Raw genomic sequence first — 14,088 nt, forward strand, 5'->3', positions numbered from 1 at the left:
TATATGGTACCTTTTGAAAGTAGTGACATTAAACCCTAGTTTCCCAGACAGATTCCAACTTGCATAGTAATATATTTTATAGTATTCATGCAGAATTTCCTACCAGAGACAGCTACATGTCACTAATAGCCTAGTGATCCTTTTTTAATCTTTCAGGCAGGCTGGGATCATTCATAATGAAAGCTTCATGTAAATATTTTTCTTCCTCCTACTACTTAAAAGACATATTTAAAGTCTATTCCAGAAGACATATTAGGAAATTGAAGAATTCATTTTTTGAGATTTTTGTGGTGCAATTCTAAGGCTTTGTCTACACTGTATACGTCTGGCGGCGTCAATCAGTATACATGTAGCTGCATAGTGCAGCCAAAACCAGGCTGCGTCCATGCTGTGATGTGTAGCTACTAGTCCATGAAAGGCTCTGGCAGAGGGGAGAGAGCAGGGCTTTCCCCCTTGCCTCTACCCTGCTAAAGCCTTTCCCTTTCTCTGTTGTGGGAAAAGGTTCTAGAAATGGGGAGCTGCTGGAATCTTTTCTGTGGCAAAGAAAGACTTGGTCATTGGAGGCAACAGGAAAAGGATGAACCTTTCCCAGCTGCCGCCTCCTGCCAGAGCCTTCTCCTGGCTGGGGGAGTCTCTTCCTGCAGAGGGCAAAGGCTCCCGCAGCAGGACACTATAATAATAAAAATAGCAGTGTAGATGGGGAGGGGTGGCTTGGGTGAGTAGAAAGCACATAGGGTATGTACTCACATACATACCCACACCCTTCAGGCACGTCTTTACTCTGGTTGCCTAAGCTATGCCACACCAGCTACACTGCCGTTTATACCTGTGCTGGGGGGCTATGCAGATATGTACTCTACATACCATCGAAAGAAGTCTATAATGCAGATGTACTTAGGAGGTGGAAGAAGTACATACGGCGGCCATAAGACACCCTTGTGCTCTCTGATCTAGTGCTGATCCAGGGTCCCTACCATAATTTAGACAACACCATGGGCGGACTGGCAAGGGGGTGTTTAATTTGCCTCCCCAAGCTGCACTATAGGCTGCAGCACTGCCTAGTTGGAATCTCTGCCTTACTTTGTGTTGTGGCCCCACCCTGACATGCCCCTTCTACCCTCAGCTTACCCTCTAAACTACAGCTTGCAAGGAGGGTTATTGGAAAGTACCTTTACCGCTATCTTCCATGGTGACTGTACCAGAAAATCTTCCCACAATATAAAAAGGAGCTTTTCGGGCACTTTTATGCTGCTCCAGCCTTTTTATGCAGCACAAGGACCAGAGCAAATCGTGAGGGGTCTTGCTTTAGGAAATGATATTTATATCCATTTAATTCTAAATCCTAAAGAAATTGAGCTAAATATTTTTAGATAAAAATAAATGTTCAAAACGTTTAACCAGATCACTTGTAGTGGATTGTGATACTAAATATAAACAATCCATGAATATATATGCACATAAACATACAAGGCTTTTTTCTATGGGATATTGTATTTCTCGGGCAGGGCTCCAGCTGTCTTGGTTAGTAGGTCCAGTGTCACTCTTGTGAATTAAAAAACATCATTTTTTAAGCTGTAGATGCACTACTAGAGAGTAGGGGGGAGGGGAGGAAATAGTTCAGTTTGAGGATGCACTCTGTTCCACATAGCCCTATTACAAGGTTCCAAATCACTTAAAAATGAAACAATACATAGGTTAGGGAGGTACTGTAGTACAGTACTATTGTGGTTTTGTACTGTTTTCGTTCACTGTTTGCGTTCACTTTCCTCTAATCTTTTGTGCCGTAGTGCTATATTTCAATATAGATATTCCAGCAAAAGTGGAATTTAAAAGGGCAAGGGGATTATTTAAAGTAATTTATACCTGGTTGTTCATGTTCTCTTGTCTTTTTATAACCCTTCCATTTACTTCTCACTACTAAATTATATGGCATTTGTGAATAATCTTAAATCCTAAATCACAAATATACCCTAATGTGCAGTTAAGTTAAAGATAGGCAGCCAGATCTTTTTTTTCCAAGAAATACTAAGTATCTTGACTCATATAGATGCTTGGAGTTGTGGGGAAAGGTATTGACCCTGCTCTAATTTTAATTTATGGTAAATAATCCCGTTTTTAGAATTACTAATGATACTAATCAATCTGACAGGATGATGATAAAAGCTTTAGACGAGCACCTTCATGGAGAAAGAAGTTTAGACCAAAGGACATAAAAGGCTTAGCTGCTGGATCTGCAGAGACCCTTCCTGCAAACTTCAGAGTTACCGCCTCAATGTCTTCACCTTCTATGCAGCCAAAGAAGATGCAAATTGATGGTACAAAAACTACTTTGCTATTTTTAAGCATGAACTTTTTTGCGTGAGGTTGTAAGTTAGTTAAGTAGCCAGAATATTTTAATTTTAATCTGCATAAAAGCATCTGCCTTGTGCATGTTTATATGTGTAAAACTTTTTATTTCAAATACAAGTTTATTTTTGTAGTAACTTGTGTGAGCTTTCTACCAGATATATGGTTCCTTTTCAGGTTTTTTTTTCTCTAGGAAAAGACTAGAAGGTCTTTTTATTTAGGAAATACTTTTTCTATATCTCGGACTATGGAAATAAGATGAATATCAGTGCTTGCCACATGGAAAATGTTATTGGTGATGGAATGTACCACGCAATTACAGTTTGAGAACATTCTTTGGGCAAATTTGGACCAAAGGTCCTTGGTAGTGTACCTAGTTTGTTTGAACACTTTAACTAAATACATGAAGTTTAAGAAGAACCCCAATATATTACACAAATATTAAGAATGTTAGTGGAATGCTTAAAATTGTAAATATTACTCTCACTAGTGTAAAATATCTAGTCCAGGAGTTCTCTGCACCATATAATGTTTAATTTGATTTAAATGTAAAATATTAAACATTCACATTCTAAAAATTCAGGTTTTCTTCTCCATGTGCAATCAAAAGCTGAGAGAAATCTTAGAAAGAAGAATATTAATAGTTGTACTTCTAGACATGATTCACTTCTGCCATTTACAGTGCCCTAGCTTGCATGAGTATTGTTGGGAATTTTTTGTAAAGCTAAGCACTGAAACTAGAACTAGTAAATAGATGAACTTAACGTTATTTTAAATTCTGCTTTTCTAATTTATTGTAACCTTAGTTGAGTGTGTACAGTAGCTGTAATCACATTGCTGTGTGATTTTTTTTTTTGAAGACTAACTGCATGCTGTGTTCTGCATGTCTTCCTTCTATGATTGTTGAAACAGGCAATGTATCAGGAACACAAAGGCTGGATTCCACTACAGTAAGGACTTACTCCTGTTAAAGGCTTCTGTTGGTGAGTAAAAAAGATAGGTATAGCAGGAAAATAGGCCACTTTGTAAAATATACATTTTAAAGTTTAAACCAAATCCAAAAACTGTTAATATCTAAATGTAAAAAAAAAAAAAGGAAAACCAACCAGTTTAAAATATAAATACTACATTGAGAATTTTAAGGTAGTTCCTTCTAGCTAAGGCTGTCAACCTTTACATAATATAATCCTAATTTTAAAGTTAATTTGCAAAGGAAAATAATTGATCTTTTTTTTCTTTTTTGCTCCTTTGATATATTTTTTTAAAAGGCATGAAAGGGTTTTTCTGCAAAAAGTGTTGGATTTTTGGTCATCTTTACATTAGGAATTCAGGCATTATCTACTTCGATTTTCCTCAAGGACTTCACAGGGTCATCTGGTAGTCCTAGCTGGATTATGACATCTCAGACACCAAGAAAGTGAAACCTAAATTGAGAGGGAGAAGTGAGTAGTTTTCATTCACACTGGGCAGAGTACTGTTGCTCTAGTTTCAGGGCGAAAAGAGGTAAAAGAGGAGGAGCGTGAGAGGCTGGAGAGGGAATAGCCAACTAAAGAGGGTCAAGGGAGTTTAGTATGGGGTGTCATGGCTCAAGGCTATCTGCACCTCTTACCCCTTCCTTGGTCTCTCAGTGCACTCCCTCAGGTGTGAAGCCTGTTGCTTTCATCTGTTCTTGGGTGGAATCCCACAATTCGCCCACTCTTAGACCTGGCCCAGGACTCTTGTATGTACCAGGATTGCTCAGCAGGTCTGACTAGGTTTGGCTACCTGTGGTGGTTCTTCGAGGAGTATCCCTGTTGGAGCTCCACTTTAGGCGATTGTGAGCCCCAGTGCTTGTAATTGGAGATTTGTAGGAGCAGTGCCTGGTTGGGTTGCATATGCACTTTCCCTGTCTTGCTTCAGGCAGTTACATAGAACTGTGCGACCAACCCCTCCTCAGTTCCTCCTCTACCGCCCTCGGCTTGAGATGGAGCACTTAGCAGTGCCTCTCTGCTTAGAATAGTTACTGTATTTATTTAGTTAATAGTTTGTTGTTAGCTAGCTTTATAGTTACTTCTCCTTCACTGTTTTTCTTCTTTTCTAAAAACAAAAACAAAACTTTTTTCTCTTATAGGAAATTAAGTTTCAGTTATTAGATCCCTTTTTAGAATAGCTTAGTTACTCCACATTTTCAAGTGCTGGAAACACCTGCTACTTCCCATCCATTCAGAGACTGTCTGACCCTATTCCACCTAGCCTGACAGATCATCACGTCAGACAAATGGGTATTAGAGATCGTTGACACTGGCTATTCCATCCCATTTACCTTCATTCCCCATACCCACCCTCCCTCCCAACCGTCTTCAGAGACCTCTCTCACAAACATCTATTGTGACAGGAGGTAAACCATCTCAGATGCCTAGGCACAGTAGAGCCACTACCAACACAACACAGTGGGAGGGGATTCTACTCACATTATTTTCTAACCCAGAAAAAATCTGGAGGTTGGAGGTCTATTCTCAATTTAAGAAGATTCAACAAATTCATGAAGACCCAACACTTCGGGATGGTCACGTTAGCAACCATAATTCCAGCACTGGAAAGAGGGGACTGGTTCTCAGCCCTTCACCTCCAGAACACACACTTTGTATAACAATATATCCCTCACACAGGAGGTTCCTCAGATTTTTCTAGGAATAAACCATTTTCAGTAGAAAGTACTGCCCTTTGGACTGTCCACTTCCCCAACTGTATTTTCAAAAGTTCTCATGGTGGTGGCGGCTCACCTCCACAGTAAAGGGGTCATAATATTCCCCTATTTGGATGATTGCTTACTCAAAGCAGTGACTCAACAAGGGGCAGTAAAAGCTACTCAAAACACAGTAGCTCTTTTCACATGTCTAGGCCTACAAATAAACACACACAAATCAATGTTCACATCTGTGCAGAGACTGGAGTTCATCAGGGCCTACCTCGACTATCCAGAGGCTACAGCTTTGCTACTCTGACACCGATTTATGACTTTACTAAATCTAAGCTCCACAACACCAAACAGTCCCCAGACATCAGCCAGGATCTGCCTCCAACTGTTGGGCCACATGTGCAACAATGTTCGTGAAATGTGCCAGTCTCCACATTTGAGGCCTGCAGGCCTGACTCCAGACAGTGTATGTTCCACACAGACACAACCTAAACAAACATCTCATGATGCCAGCCAAAGTAAAAAAAACAAAAACAAAAAAAAAACCTCTAAGTTTGTGGACCCAACCAAATGATGGCTGCACAGAACCCTCCAATAATAATAATAAATACAGATGCTTCCCTACTAGGTTGGGGAGCACACTTGCGCAATTGTACGGTTCAAGGCTGCTGGTCCCATTGGAATCCATTCTACATATAAACTTACTGGAGCTGTGGGCAGTTCACAATGCATGTTCCCATTTCCTACCTATGATCAAGGACAGAACTATAAAGATCCTCACAGACAACGTTGCTTGCCTGTTTTATATAAACTGACAAGAAGGGGGAAGTATGGTCACAATCCCTGTGCACAGAAGCCATGCTGTTATGGAATTGGTGCATCAGTCACAACATCGACATCTCCGCTTCCTGCCTCCCAGGATGCCAAAACATCACAGCAGGTGCATTAAGCAGAAAATTTTCCCAGGACCATGAGTGGGAAATGAACCTGGAATACTACAGAATATATTCAAATGGGGGGTTCCCAACTATAGACCTTATTGTGACGATCCAAAATGCCAAGTGCCCGCACTTCTGCTCCAGAGCAGGATTGGAATCCTGTTCCCTGGGCGATGCTTTTCTCATCAAATGGGATGAACCCCTAGTATATACCTTTCCTCCAACCCCTCTTCTATCCCGGGTGATACACAAGATCAGGACACCAGAGTCCTCTTGAAAGCCCCCTGTAGCTGACAAATTTGGCTTCCTTACCTCCTAAAGATGGCTGTGTGCCCACCCCATACACTTCCTCTTCTGCCTCATCTCCTCTCTCTCAGAATGCGGGCCAGGCCCTCCACCCAAACCTGGCAAGATTCCACCTCAAGGAAGTAAGGGACATTCTCTTAACAATTTCCATCCCACCATCAACCTCAGCCTGGACCAGGCCACACAAGAGATCCACTTCCTGGACAGTATGGTGCTAATAAGCGATGGTCACATAAACGCCACCCTATACCGGAAACCTACTGACCGCTTTTTTTACCTACATGCCTCCAGCTTTCATCCAGACCACACCACACGATCCATTGTCTACAGCCAAGCTCTACGATACAACCGCATTTGCTCCAACCCCTCAGACAGAGACAAACACCTACAAGATCTCTCTCAAGCATTCTTACAACTACACTACCCACCTGCTGAAGTGAAGAAACAGATTGACAGAGTCAGAAGAGTACCCAGAAGTTACCTACTACAGAACAGGCCCAAAAAAGAAAATAACAGAACCTTCCACCTTCAGCCCCCAACTAAAACCTCTCCAACGCATCATCAAGGATCTACAACCTATCCTGAAAGATGACCCATCACTCTCACGGATCTTGGGAGACAGGCCTGTCCTTGCTTACAGACAGCCCCCCAACCTGAAGCAAATACTCACCAGCAACCACACAACAAAACACTAACCCAGGAACCTATCCTTGCAACAAAGCCTGTTGCCAACTGTGTCCACATATCTATTCAGGGGACACCATCGTAAGGCCTAATCACATCAACCACACTATCAGAGGCTCGTTCACCTGCACATCTACCAATGTGATATATGCCATCATGTGCCAGCAATGCCCCTCTGCCATGTACATTGGCCAAACTGGACAGTCTGTACGTAAAAGAATAAAATGGACACAAATCAGGCGTCAAGAATTATAACATTCAAAAACCAGTCGGAGAACACTTCAATCTCTTTGGTTACTTGATTACAGACCTAAAAGTGGCAATTCTTCAACAAAAAAACCTTCAAAAACAGACTCCAGCGAGAGACTGCTGGATTGGAATTAATTTGCAAACTGGATACAATTACTTAGGCTTGAATAAAGACTGGGAGTGGATGTGTCATTACCCAAGGTAAAACTATTTCCCCTTGTTTATTTCCCCTCCTACTGTTCTTGTAAAGTGCTGAAAATGGCCCACCTTGATTATCACTACAAAAGGCTTCCACCCCCCCGCTCTCCTGCTGGTAATAGCTCACCTTAAGTGATGACTCTTGTTACAGTCTGTATGGTAACACCCATTGTTTCATGTTCTCTGTGTATATAAAATCTCCCCACTATATTCCACCGTATGCATCCGATGAAGTGAGCTGTAGCTCACGAAAGCTTATGCTCTAATAAATTTGTTAGTCTCTAAGGTGCCACAAGTACTCCTTTTCTTTTTACAGATACAGACTAACATGGCTGCTACTCTGAAACTTCTCTTAAACCGTTGTTGTAGACCAACTATACAACATACATACCTGCACAAATGGAGATGATTCAATACATGGTGCCAAAATGGATAAATCATGGTGGTTTCCTCTCTTCTACTACTGGTACTGGACTATATATTGGAACTTTAAACAAATTGGTCGATCAGAGTACACTTCACAGCCATCACTGCATTCCACTATAAGGTGGATGAGTTCTCGACCTTTGCTCACCCAATCGCCAAGTGTTTTCTCAAGGGCCTTCATAACATTTACTCAGAAATACAAGCCCCTACTCCATCATGGGACCTCAGTCTGGTGTTACAGGGCCTTACTGGACCCCCATTTGAACCACTCGTGATCTGTTCACTACTTCACCTTTCAGTGAAAGTGGCTTTCCTCGTGACCATCACATCTGCCAGGTGAGTAGGGAAATTGGGAGCCCTTATGGCATTTCCTCCCCCATACACAACATTCTTCTTTGAGTGCTTGCTCATCTCAATTCCATTCTAGGTGTGTGCGTGCGTGCCCTTGTGCACACTCAGCAGAGACTTTTGCCTTAGCAGTATCCGTAGGGTTGGCTGTGGCACTTCCTTGAGTGCCATGCTCATGCATTGGTATATCAGGTGCTGGCGATCCTATGCCCTCTCAGTTTCTTCTTACCGCCTGTGACGGTTGGTCAGAGTGTCTTGACTTGCATTCCAAGAGTGTTAGCCGTTCTTTCAGTTCATTGTTCTGTCTCCTTTGTAGTTAGGATTTTTAGGTACTTCATTTGACCGGTAAGTTAAGTGTTCAATAGTTTTAGTAGTTAGAGTCCCGGCTGGGACTTCGCTACAGAGTGGGGCATGTCCCATTCCCCAGGCTTTAAGCCATGGTCATCATGTACCGGGCCAGTGCCCATTAGTGACCCGCACAATAGCTGTTTGAAATGTCAAGGGGAATCACATAGAAAACACCAGTGCAAGATCAGCAAGAACTTTCACCCTGAAACTCAAAGGGAGTAGGATATCCACTTGAGGGCCCTCCTTGCGCTTCATCTTGCTTTGGAGCCCTTCCGGTCAGACTCCATGCCTAGCACTTCAGTGTCAGCGCATAGCGCACTGCCGGCACCGGAACCCGCCTGTCACCATGCCCCTTCCCCAGTGCCCAAGAAGCGGCTGAAGCCGAAGGGCCTGTTGGCACCGCAGGATAAGGGGGCTTCGGGGAAAGGACATGTGTTAGGCCACATACTCACCCCGGAGCTACACAGGGGAACTTCTGTGGCCAGACCCCCATCCCAGCCAGGGATCCTGACCCCTCGTAGGGCTACCTGTGCCCGAGGCAGCCCTAGTGGCCAACAACCAAGTACAGTAACTCCTCACTTAAAGTCGTCCCGGTTAATGTTGCTGTTTCATTGTTATGTTGCTGATCAGTTAGAGAACATGCTTGTTTAAACTTGCGCAATGTTCCCTTATAAGGTTGTTTGGCAGCTGCTTGCTTTGTTCACTGCTTGCAGAAAGAGCAGCCCTTTGGGGGCTTGGAACCAGGGTGGACCGGCAGCCTCCCTGTCAGCTCCCCGCACCCCTAAGTTCCATGGGCGGCAGCCGCCAGCAGGCTATCAATTGCCAGGCAGTTCAGCTGTCCCTCTCCCCACTGCCATGTGCTGCTCCTGCCCTCTGCCTTGGTGCTGCTCCCCAGAGCCGCCTCCTTGCTGTGCAGAGGTGGGAGGAAGAGGGATGCTAATGTCAGGGTGTTGTCCCCCCCCCAACTTTACCGCATTTCCACAGAGCCGGGGGGGGGGGGGGGGCGCCACAAGATAGGGCTCAGGATGGAGGGAGCTTGCTGGCAGCAGCTGCTCTCTCAACTTGCTAATCTACTGGCTGTAGCCCATGAAAGCTTATGCTCAAATAAATGTTAGTCTCTGAGGTGCCACAAGTACTCCTGTTCTTTTTTGCGGATACAGATTAACATGGCTGCTACTCTGAAACCTGTCGTTAAAAAGGCAATGTACTTAGAGTGGCGTCAGCATACTTAAAGGGGCAATGTTCGTCTGTCTCTCTCTGCCATGCTGTCTCCCCTCCCTCCATTCATGCTGCCTTGTAGAGTGTGAGGCTATATTAACAGTGTGTTAACCCTTGAGGGCTCAGCCGAGTGCTAGTTCATTATTTAGCAGTAAGGCATTCCCTGGGAAATATTCCACCCTCTGATTTGACCACCTCAGCTAAGCTTCACAACCATCATTCCTGTGTACAGTATTAAATTGTTTGTTTAAAATTTATTGTGTGTGTGTGTGTGTGTGTAGTGTCTTTTGTCTGGCGAAAAAATTTTCCCTGGAAGCTAACCCCTCTTCCCCATTTATATTAATTCTTATGGGGAAATTGGATTTGCTTAACATGGTTTCGCTTAAAGTTGCATTTTTCAGGAACATAACTACAGCGTTAAGCGAGGAGTTACTGTAGGCCAGCTGGCACTGCAGACGCCAAACCAGGTGATGGACCCGGTTAAGGCCCAGACCTCTAAGGCCTAGCCAGTTATGGATCTCCTTCCAAAGCAGCGTAGTGTCCCCAGTCCCTGGACTGCAGGCGTTGATCCCCATCACTGCAGCCTAGGACTCTGGCGCTGCAGCCTCGATCTCTGGGTGGAAGACCCAGGTCTCTAACACCAAGGTCACCACCTATGAGGTGCGGGATGCCCAAGTCACAACGCCAATCCCCGTACCCACAGTACCACCTAACCTCCCACGAGAGATCACCGCAGCACAGATTCCCATTGCCTAGCGGTCCCCCCAGCATCGATCCCCCTTGGTGCGGATCGTTTTTGGTCATGGTACCATGCTTCAGGGCAGGCACCGTTCCTTGCCTTGTCCTTACCAGTCGCCGACAGACTTCTACGGCTTCTTCTAGACAGGCATCTACGGTTCTGCCCTGGTCAACAGAAGGGCAATGGTTGGAGCCAGAGGGAGAGTTCAGCTTCTCACCTAGGAGAGGCAAATCGCCAACGGCCCGCAAGACGGGCATGGCCCTGGAGGCAGTAGCGTGGTAGCAAGGGCAGTGGCCAGCCCTGTGGCAGTACTGGAGCCCACGTGGTGTATCCGTCATGCTGGTTCCGTATTCCCACCATTCCTCTCAGGCTTCATTGGACAAACTGGTGGTGGCTGTGCAAGAGGCAGCATGGTGCTGAGTCTGATGCAAGAGCGGTGCAGCAGGTCTCAATGGCCAACGAGCCATCCCTGGACAGGCAAGTGGAAGCCGCCCCTCCCCCGTGGTTCAGTCATCCTCTTCGTCTCCGGACTAGGTGGTGGCGGGCCTCTCGCAAGCAAGCAGCCCCCCTGATAATTTTAAGAAGGACCAGGCACTGCTCAAAAGGGTGGCTGCTAACCTGAACCTGGAGGTTGAGGAGCTAGTGGAGGAGTCCAATGACCTCTTCAATGTCATACCCTCCTCCACCCCGGCCTGGGTCGCATTGCCTGTCCACCCAGGGGTCCTGAAAATTGCCAGGTTGGTGTTGGCAGACCCCCTCTTCCATTCTGCCTATCTCCAAGAAAGCAGAAAAGAAATATTATGTCCCTGCAAAGGGATTTGAATACCTGTATGCCACCACTTCTGCAGGGTCCCTGGTAGCATCAGCACCCCCAAAAATAAAGACACCAAAAGACTAGCCCTATTTAACAGAAAAGTTTATTCAACAGCCAGCCTGAAATTTTGGGCATCTATCAGGCCTTGCTAGGCGGGTACAATTTCAACTTGTGGGACTCCATCAGCAAATTCAAGGAGGGCCTTCCACAGGACAAAGGCCAGGAGTTTGCCGCCAGTGGATGAGGGCAAAGCGGTGGCGAGAAGCATCCTCCAGATGGCCTAGGATGCTACAGACTTGGCAGTCATGAGGTGCAGCTCCTGGTTACAGTCCTCTGGGCTGTCCCAGGAGATGCAGACTACTCTCTATGATCTCCCATTTGAGGGAGCAGGGCTCTTCTTGGAGCTGACCAGTGCATGGCTCTGTCATTAAGACTTCCATGCCACCCTCTGGTCCTTGGGCTTGCACACCCCTCAACTGGCTAGAAAGCCATTCCGGCTGCTGCCTCACTCGTAGGGTGTCCCCCAGCCCAGCTTCTACAGAAAGGAGAAAGACAAGGGGTTTAAGCGACATCACCCTTGGTCTTCCTGCTCCTCTGCCCAGCATGGCCCCTCTCGAGATCAGGGCAGCCAGAAGCAGACGATTTGAGGATGCGCCTGAGGATGGCGCCCCACTAGGATCCACTCCCCCGCTTTTTCCTCGACTGTCTACGCCCCTTCCAGTCAGCCTGGTCAAAGCTGACCTTGGACCGTTGAGTGCTCAACACAATTTCTTTGGGCTACACCTTGCAATTCATGGCCGACCCTCCCTTCCACCCCGCTTCGGGGACCCTTCTCACGAGCAACTACTAGTGCAAGAGGTAGAGAACCTTCTGCACCTGAGGGTGGTGGAGGAGGTCTGTCCAGACATGAGAGGGAAAGGTTTCTATTCCCGATATTTCCTAGTATCAAAAGCAAAAGGAGGCCTCAGACCCATTCTAGACCTGCGATACCTCAACAAGTCCCTCAAGAAGTTAAAGTTCCTCATGGTCTCCCTAGCCTCCATTATCCTCTCCCTTGATCCGGGAGACTGGTACTCCACTCTTGACTTAAAGGGCACATATTTCCTTTTTCCTGGGGTACAGGTGTTTCCTCCATTTTTGTTGGGCCACTGCCATTTTCAATTCACGGCACTGCCCCTCGGCCTCTCCTCAGCACTGAGAGTGTTCACGAAGTGTATAGTGGCCACTTACCTAAGGCACAAAGGCATGCAGATTTACCTGTACCTCCACGACTGGTTAATAAAAGGCTGATACTGAGATCAGGTACGGCATCATCTCAACCTGGTTTGCTCCATCTGTTGCGACCTGGGGCTATTGATAAACAAGACAGTCAACCTTAGTCCTGATGCAGCGCAGAGAGTTCATTGGAGCGGTCCTTGACTCTACCCAGGCCAGGGCTTTCCTTCCTGAGGCCATGGCAGACCTGATCTCATGTATACAAGCTCACTCTCTCACCAACACATGCCTACAGCTGTTGGGCCCCATGGCAACCTGTACTTGCATGATACGGCACGCGCGACTCCACTTCAGGCCACTGCAGACATGGCTGGTGTCAGTCTAAATCCCCAACAGACCCAGCATGGACCGTGTAGTCAAGGTCCTGGACCACATTGGTCATCACTAGCATGATGGCAAAACCCTGTATTAGTGGTGGAGTGAGTCCTGTTCACCGCTGCCCCCCACCCCCCCTGTATTCTCCACTGATCTCAGCTTCCAAAGGAAAGAAGCTGTCACTCACCCTGTGCAGTAACTGAGCTTCTTTGAGATGGTTGTCCCTGTGGGTGCTCCTCTACCCTCTCTCTTCTTCTGTACTTCAGAGTTTTCGCATTAGAGTCTCCGCAGTAGAGAAGGAACTGGCGGGTGGGGGTGGGGTTGGTCACACGGCACTATGTAATCACCTGAGGTAGCATGAGATGAAGACAGTGCACGTGCGACCCAAACAGGCATTTCTACTACAAATCTTCAGTTACAAGCGCAGGGGCACAAAGTCGCCTAAAGTGGAGCACCCACAGGGACATCCATCTCTAAGAACCTCAGTTACTGCACAGGGTGAGTGACATCTTCTTTCCTTTGGAAGCTGAGATCAGTGGAGAATACAGTGACCCAATGGAGCATTGTTTAACCTTAATAGTAGGATCACAGGATAAGATAAAAGGATTTTTAACACAATAACCGGTCTGTACATACATCTATCTTACCTAAAGACTTAGGTTGGCCTATCTTATTCCAGAGACCCCCATCCTCTCGGGATTGGGCTTCAGTCTGCTTCCCAACAGTGTCTGCCTACTCCTGTCCTTTTTATCCTTCCAAATAGTTTTGTTCCAACTTTGGGGGTTCCTCCCCTTTATAAGCGTGCTCCCCTTTATAAGCGTGGACACTCCCCACTCTGTGCCATGCCAGACTGAATTCATCACGGTCTTCAAAGTGAAAGATGCCTTTCATTGTCCTTAAGTTACAGTAAATGGGGCTGCCTGAAGCTATTGTTTCCTTTCCTGCATACATGCAGGTAACCTCATATAATCCTGTATCAAACACAGTAAGAAATAGATGGAACGTATAATATTCATAAAGTATTACAGATAGCTGCAAATACTTCACATAGTGTGGGGGAAGATTTGAAGGGGGCAATTGAGAGAACCAGAGGGATGGGGCTGTGACATGGGGGAACTTGAAAATGAGCCAAATCAGAGTATGGCTGGGTATAGATGGGGAAGCAGGTGGGGAGAATTTATGTAATAACTACTTATGTAAATTACTT

The 14,088-nt window shown here is 45.8% G+C and overlaps 1 protein-coding gene across 12 annotated transcripts in view; it reads left to right on the top strand.

Annotated features, from left to right (window-relative positions):
• The window catches only part of PPFIA1 (PTPRF interacting protein alpha 1), an 87,719-nt gene that overhangs the window by 71,201 nt on the left and 2,430 nt on the right, over window positions 1-14,088 (top strand). For 10 of the 12 annotated variants that reach the window (XM_073347883.1, XM_073347881.1, XM_073347884.1 and 7 more), the window contains 2 exons: window positions 2,150-2,315; window positions 3,259-3,329. In XM_073347883.1, the coding sequence (XP_073203984.1) occupies window positions 2,150-2,315; window positions 3,259-3,317 (225 nt within the window). In that variant the 3' untranslated portion in view covers window positions 3,318-3,329. Of the gene's footprint in view, window positions 1-2,149; window positions 2,316-3,206; window positions 3,330-7,714; window positions 8,161-14,088 lie in introns of those variants that run through there. The other 2 variants (XR_012159381.1, XM_073347876.1) reach the window with 2 other exon arrangements.

The sequence above is a fragment of the Lepidochelys kempii genome, chromosome 6 (assembly GCF_965140265.1).
Source record: "Lepidochelys kempii isolate rLepKem1 chromosome 6, rLepKem1.hap2, whole genome shotgun sequence".
Taxonomy (NCBI): domain Eukaryota; kingdom Metazoa; phylum Chordata; order Testudines; family Cheloniidae; genus Lepidochelys; species Lepidochelys kempii.